The sequence below is a fragment of the Martes martes genome (assembly GCF_963455335.1).
Source record: "Martes martes genome assembly, chromosome: 13".
In the NCBI taxonomy this organism is placed as follows: domain Eukaryota; kingdom Metazoa; phylum Chordata; class Mammalia; order Carnivora; family Mustelidae; genus Martes; species Martes martes.
In genome coordinates this window covers 54,412,466-54,420,129 of record NC_137901.1, presented here as the reverse complement: position 1 = coordinate 54,420,129, position 7,664 = coordinate 54,412,466, and the positions used below count along the sequence as shown (strand labels likewise).

At 41.7% G+C, this 7,664-nt stretch overlaps 1 protein-coding gene across 2 annotated transcripts in view; it reads left to right on the top strand.

The window, feature by feature from the left end:
- Positions 1-908: 908 nt before the first annotated feature.
- EPB41L3 (erythrocyte membrane protein band 4.1 like 3) overlaps positions 909-7,664 on the top strand; it is a gene marked incomplete at its 5' end in the record, with an annotated part of 90,685 nt that continues 83,929 nt past the window's right edge. For both annotated transcript variants that reach the window (XM_080821458.1, XM_080821459.1), the window contains 2 exons: positions 909-1,097; positions 5,747-5,944. In XM_080821458.1, coding sequence (XP_080677584.1) covers positions 909-1,097; positions 5,747-5,944 — 387 coding nt within the window. The remainder of the gene's footprint in view (positions 1,098-5,746; positions 5,945-7,664) is intronic.

Below are 7,664 nucleotides of genomic sequence, written 5' to 3'. Positions count from 1 at the left end.
TGGTCAGGTTCCATTCCCTCATTTGGCACATGTGGAAACTAAGGCACAAAATACTGAAGTGTCTTGACTAGCAAACTATTACAAGATGGTGGTTCTATTTTAGAAGGTGTTTTCAGGTGTAAGAGAAGATTATTGTATATTAAGCTATGTCATGTGAATCCCTCATGAGCTGAGACAAACTCCTCTTTGAACTGTCAGGGGAAACAGGAGGAAGCCAGGAAGAAGCTGCGACTTTTCACTGGTGAAGGAGGGAGAGGTGAGGCTCCCAGCCTCCCTCCAGCCCCGCCCAGGGCTTCTTCCAGTGTGGGACCCATTCCACATCACCAGCGAAGCCTCTGTTGTCTTTGTCACTGTTCACTCAAAAAGGGCGGGCAGGATTCTGAGAAAGCAAAGGAAGGGTGCTTGCTCATGGAAGGATGGCTGGTTTCAGGGGTTCCGGAGGCAGAGCAGGGGCTCTGGGTAGCGATAGGAAGGGAGAGGGAAAGAGAAAGAATATCCATTTCTGTTATTAGATTATCCTTCCCAGATATAAATCCAGCTGATGCAGAAGATTCATTTTTCTGAAATTAAATGTGTCTAAGATATGTTGTTATTAGGCCATTACTTTAATGTCATTTTCTGGCCATCTGTGGCAAAAATCTAATAGGAGTAAAACCTGGAATCATTAAAAATAAGTGTTGACTTCTAGTTAAATGTTGATTTTTGAACCATCTTTGCGGTAAATGAACATTGTCTCTTAGGGTTGTGCATAGGAAGGATCCTGTTGGATTGCGTGCACGTTTCCCTTTTTTGACTGTGGTCCTGTGCAGCCTTTCCCGGTAGCATCCTGGTTTTGTGCCTAGTTTTTGTGAAGGTAATTACACCAAGTGATGGGACCTTGCCATTTTCTGTTTGCAGAACAATCAACCATGACGACCGAATCTGGCTCAGACTCGGAATCCAAGCCGGAGCAGGAGGCCGAGCCCCAGGAGGCGGCGGGGGCGCAGGGGCACGCGGGGGCGCCGCAGGGGCCGGGGCCCGAACCCAGCGGCGAGGAGCAGCACCAGGCCCTAGAGCAGTTCCAGGCCGCAGCACACAGCACCCCCGTGAGGAAGGAGGTGAGCCCCGGGACCCAGGCTGCCAACCGGGTCCTCGCACCTGCTGGCATCACCCAGAAAACCACTCCAGGAATGTTTACTGACCTTTGCCAAGGTCTGGGCTGACCTTGGTCTCCTAGCACTAGGGGGAACTATGAGGGGTCATCTGTTTTCCCCTTCTGGTCCCAGGCAGATGGAAATTTATGCTATTTTAAGACTTTCAGTGAATGACATTCCACAACCTTGCTTGGTAACGCCTTCATTTGATTAAAGCACTTAAATCCACACTGAAATCTGGGTGGCAGGTTATTGGTTTTATCTGGGTTTACAGGAAGGTTAGACACCACACCAATGGCTTTAATTAGCCTCCTAATTTTTATTCAGGCGTGGGGTTTGAGCTCTTTTGATTCTTCCCAGGGGTCACTGTGATCCTGATGTCGCCAGCCACTTTGACTGAATGTTTAGGTGGGTCTCCTTTCCCTCCCTTATGTGCGTGTGTGTTCAACTTTATGATTGAGTCATAGTTAAGTTGTCACATGTAATGTGACTATTTCTTTTAGAAGCTTTCATACCAAATAGTGTGGCTTATGCTTGGGCTTTGAATGAATCTATATTTAAAGTATTTTGGCTTGAAACTTCAAACCTGAAATCAACATGTGTCAGGGTACCCACTCATGCTATGGTAAGCAAATCTGGGAGTCCCTGCAAATGATTGACCTTTTTCTAAGTTGGAAGTATATGTGTCAAGCTAGAAATTATAGAAGACTTTGAGAGAAGAGACACGAAATCAGCATGTTAGTGAAATTCTTTGGAAGGCACAACACAGTATTATAACATTAAACTGCGTTTACAACCTGATTATTTCTTTTCCCCCTGGTATTTATGTTCTGCTTTTAAGAAGTATTAAAAATAACATTTATTTTCATGTTCTGTAGATAGATGCTGTGTCTGATCTAAAATGTTTCATGATGGGGAGCTGGAGGTTATCCTTCCAACTTATTTTTTTTTATTTTTTTTATTTTTATTTTTTTTTAATTTGACAGAGATCACAGGTAGGCAGAGAGGCAGGAGGAAGCAGGCTCCCTGCTGAGCAGAGAGCCCGATCGATGCGGGGCTCGATCCCAGGACTCTGGGATCATGACCTGAGCCAAAGGCAGAGGCTTTAACCCACTGAGCCACCCAGGCGCCCCTATCCTTCCAACTTATTAAAAAAAATCTAAGAAGCCGTTGTCATCATGGTTTTCCTTTACCATTTCTTTTCTTTCTTTCTTTTTTTTTTTTTTTTTTTTGGAGATGTGAGGATGGTGGTGTTTTGATTGTTTTTAAACATTCAGAAACTTAAAATTACTAGACTGGGTATTTGTCCCTCCATTCTTTCCTCTTAACTCTGAAATGAAATAAATGTGAGAGTGGGAGATAATTGTTCAGAAGAAAGAATTTCTGGCCAAGATGTGACACATGTATTTTATTTTCTGGAAGTCAGATGTCTGAAACAAAATGACAGAAATGATACTAAAGCACTGTGAGGGGAAGGTAACTGGCTGAGGAGTCAGGAGGACCAGTGACTCCTGCCTCTTCCCTCGGTATTTTAGTTATCTCGGAGATCTCAGAGAATGCGATCAGCCTCTGAGCCTCTGCTTCCTCGTTCACAAGATGAAGCGATCAGAAAAGACCGTTTTCTCAGGTTCTTCTGCTCTCAGCTTCTTTGATTCATACTAGGATCCCAGTTATGCTGGAGGTGAAATGAAGTACATTTCGGTAGTCCGTGACCATGAAAACATGGGCTTGGCCAGATTTGAATTCCAGGCTATCAGTTTTATGGGGGAATTGTGGAGACTGTGCCCTTGCCCTTTTCTCTCCCATGTGTAAATGAGGGTGAGGAGACCAGGATATCTACCTCCCAGAGCTGTCATGAGGATTCCGTGAAACATAGGAGTTGCCAAAAGCGTTGATACTGATATTTTTAAATTGTAATGAATTATGTGTGACCATAGAGGTGTCACATATTTGTGACCATGTTTCATTTGAGGTCCTTGGTCTCCTCTTCTCAGGTTGTTGAAAATAGGTACGTGAGAGGCTCAGTGATGGGTTTGTGCTTTAAGCGTTTTTGGAAACACCACCTCCCTTTGAATGTTGGTGGTTTCAGGGGTGTCTGGAGTTGACCTAAAATTAGCCCAGAAAGCTTTGTCTCATGCAGATTTTATTAGAGGAAAAATGAAATTTCATCTTCCCCAATATAGAGAAAAAGTTGATTCCAGGTAGTGAGGTTTAAATAAAAATGTAGCTTCTGTTGACTTTGCCTGGAATGAGATGAAAATGTGAATTAAAAGTGCAGAAATCTTGGGATGCCTTGGGTGGCACAGTTGATAAAACATCTGACTCTTAGTTTCATCTCTGGTCATGCTCTTAGGGTGCTGAGATTGAGCCCCCCGCACCACCACCCCCCCAGGTCTTGGAGCTTGAGATTTTCTCTCTCCCTTTCTTTCTGCCCTTCCCCCCACTCATGCTCTCTATCTTACTCTCTCTAATATAAATAAATAAACCTTAAAAAAAAAAAGTGCTAAAGTCTTATGTAAGTTAGAAGCACTTAGCAAATATATGATATAAAATTCCAAGGGTATTGCGGTACCTGGGTAGCTCAGGTAAGTGGCTGACTCTAGATTTCGGCTCAGGTCATGAAGTCAGGGTCGTGAGATTGAGTTCTGTGTCTAGTTCTGCCCTCGGCAGGGAATCTGCTTGAGATTCTTTCTCCTTCTGCCCCTCCCCCACAGGCTTGCTCATGCTTGCTCTCTCTCTCTCTAAGTAAAATAAATCTTAAGAAAAAAAAATTCCAAGGTTATCAAACTTCTTCAACTAGCTTAAGGCCAAAATTGTTTGACTTTTTTACAGCACTATTTTAATACTTGGATATGAAAGACTAATAGTCACCACCCACCCCACCCCCCCAAAGAAGTTGGACCAAGTTGGTAGAGCAGGTTTTCTTTTATTTACTTGTTTTAGCTACCTCTAGCCTTCTCAACTATTTTGGCCTTTGAAGTTGTTTTTTCAATTTTTTTTCATGGTCTCTTCACTCAGCAAATTGGTCTTTTTATTCTGAAGAACTCACAACTTTGCTCTGAATTCCTGTGTAAAGTAGTGGAGGAAGGGACTGTATTTATAATCTAGAGGGAAAACCAGATAGAAAATGCCTTTATAAGCACAGAAATTCATACCTAAAATCCAAAATAAATGTATACCAGAAGATAATTTTGTGATTAGAGCATCATAAAATTGTAGCCACTAATAAGAAAAAAAAGTTGAAGTGATAAACGTAAATAAACATTTATTTTCAAGATCATGTGCTTTTAGGGGCGCCTGGGTGGCTCAGTGGGTTGAGCCTCTGCCTTCAGCTCAGGTCATGATCCCAGGGTCCTGGGATCGAGGCCCACATCGCTCCCTCTCTCTGCCTGCCTCTCTGCCTACTTGTGATCTCTGTCTGTCAAATAAATAAATAAAATCTTAAAAAAAAAAAAAGAGATCATGTGCTTTTAGTTACTAGGAGGATAGTATGTTTATGAGAGAAGAAAATTCAAGCTCACTCAAGGGGCGTAAACTGAATTTCACAACATGTCTTTCTTTGGTCTGTCAGTGTTCATTTGCAGACTAGTGGAAATGATAGTCTGGCCCATGAGTTGAATTTGCACATTAATACCAATGATGGTTATTTAATAGAGGAGAGTATTGTATGGTGACAGATGCTAGCTACACTTGTGGTGAGCACAACATAATGCATAGGGTGTTTAATCACTATTTTGTACAAGTGACACTCTTTGTAATGTTGTGTTAATTGTACTTAATGTAATATGTGTATGTAAACACACATAGATTAAAGAAGGGAGGTATAAAGACGATCGTTGCACAGAGAGATTTCCAAGCGTATTTATTGATTCAAGGGAGAATTTAACTATTCCTTAGGACATCGTCTGCCGTTCTGAGTCTAGCCTGGACTGCGTTGTTGTGCTTTGAAAGCAGATTAAAGCTTTTGGACAGATTTGATCTGCTTTTACACGGGCTCATTACAGTGAGGGGGGAAACAGACAAAAGAAGATTACTTTGTGATGAATTTCAGTGCTGCTGGCTTCATTGAATTGATTTAGAGCTGAATCAAATATTTTAATAGTTGTAAAATTACTGAGAAGATTAATACTTGTAGTTCTCCAGGCCTTAAAGTTTATCAGATATCTTCTATGTAAATGGAGTGATGTGGGTCATAGAGTATAGAAGGATCCAGTGAATGAAGGAAATAGAGTGCAGTGGATAAAATCTAAATGATTTAAAGACTGTACTGGCTAATAATACCTTTTTAAAAAGTCAAGATTCCATTTGTATCCCCCTTTGCTTAGTGAAGTCTTGGCATTTGCTAACTCTGTGCTTCTAAATTAAACCCTCAAGTCAAACTGAAATGAAGCCCCATTGGTACATTTAAATGGCAAAAGTTATTTAGGTGAAACCATTAGCGTGATAAATATCCGTGTATACATAAATGTCCATTCACGGTCTCCTGATCTAGACATCTCTCCTGCTCTGGGAATTAGGAAAGTCTACGTCTACAGGGTTCTGCTCTTGCCCGAGCAATGCAGTGTTTATTTCCTGTCTTGCAGTGAACTCTGTTCATTGTTTGCTCTTCACAGGTCACTGACAAGGAACGGGAGTTCGCTGCTGGGGCTGCAAAACAGCTCGAATATCAGCAACTGGAAGACGATAAACTTTCTCAGAAGTCATCTAGCAGTAAGCTATCTCGATCTCCATTAAAGATTGTCAAAAAGCCTAAAAGCATGCAGTGCAAAGTGATACTTCTGGATGGGTCAGAATACACCTGTGACGTGGAGGTGAGTGCATATTTAAAATTTTTTTTTTTTTTTTGGTCTAAAATATTGAGAACTGGAGAATGTTGGTATGAGACATAGAAGATGCGTTCTTGTTTTCAGAACCCTGGAAAATTATTCAGTCCCAGGTTTTCAATGCAAAATTCTTTCCAGAGTCTCTAATAGGAAATCAAATTACCAGAAGAACTTATAACGTCTATGAAATGATACAATCAAAAGAAAAATCTTAATTAAAAAAAAAATTTCCAACACTTTACATGGTAGGAAAAAAAATGGGGGCCTTAAAAAATCAAGTTTTTCTTTAATATCTTATGAGGTATCATTTAAATGAATTTACTTTTTCTACTTGAGTAGTTTTACTTCTTCTATTCAGATAATTTCATTTTTCTATTTTAAGTTATTTAATAATATCTTTTGTACTTGCATCATTGCAACTTTTAATTGGTAGGAACTTGTAAATTTCTGTACATAGCATTGGTAGATTGGTAGGATCATTTGAACCGTGAATGTCCTCCTCTTAGAGTCATTTTTTGAATGTACATCGCGTACAACCTGAGTGTAAAAGGGTCTACTATCCTTTGTTCTTTTGCAAAGAACGCGAAAATCCCTCTCCGAGAAGGAGCAGTTGAATGAGTTTTGTCAGAGAGGGTTAGCACGGCCAGGTTAACAGAGGAGAGCGACACAAACCTATCCGTAGCAGTGGAGATGGGTGGCTTCTCCCTGTGTCATGGAGAACGCATAAAGGATGTGAACTGAAACCACAGGAGTGGGTCTGGGTGTGAGCAAGCCACGGCACCTTCTCCCCGTGGCTGGAAGGGGACAGCTTGCTCTTTCAGCAAGGTAATTCAGTTTCAGGTTGAACGTTTCCTTTTTCTTTTTATCATGTTCAGTTAGCCACTGTCCGGTATGTTTTTATCTGAAGAGCTTATGCCTCCCGCCTCAGCTGCCTGTCTGCCCTTGGCCTTGCAGAGACGTCACACAGCCCTTCCCCCCAGCTCCTCCCATCACGTGTCTACACAGGGCACCTCTTCTGCTCTGTGTGCTCTGAGGCTCTCCCAGGCGCCACAGGCAGTGTACATGTGTCATCGTGCCTTTCCAGCCCTCCAAAGACCCTGCCAGCCCAAAGCCCACCCGATTTCCCATGCTTCTCTCTCCTTTCTGCTTTCTCTGTCTATACCCCCACCTCATTCCTGTTCTGTTTCGCGTAATGCGGTCCTGCACCCAGTCCTTTTCTTGGATCATAAGATTCAAATCCATTTCATGTTGATCATGTCATTTATGGTAGGATGGGGTTGGTTTACTAATTTGCAGGAACATAGAGGAAAAAAAAATTTTGAAAAGAAATTCTTAGATCAAAAGTCACTGTATCATATATTAATTGATAGAGTTGTTGTCTCCCGGTCACCTGACAAATACCAATGGGCTGTGGCATGGAGTGCAAAGCATGTTCCGAAGGTCCTATCTAAGGCGTGCCATGCACAGATCCATCTTTGACCTTTTTTTTTTTTTTTTGGCTTTGACTTTGGCAGATTTCTGACCTCAAAGTATCCAGTTACTGATTGAGAGCTTTATTCTGGAAATTGAGAGATCCAGTGATGTACTCCCACCTGGGTTTTACTCTGAAGCCTAAAGGACTTTTGTAGCCACAAGAGAGATTGTACTTTGCCAGGGTGGATCCACTTTCTGGAAAAATTGATCTAAGTGAAGCTTTTTTCTTAATTTT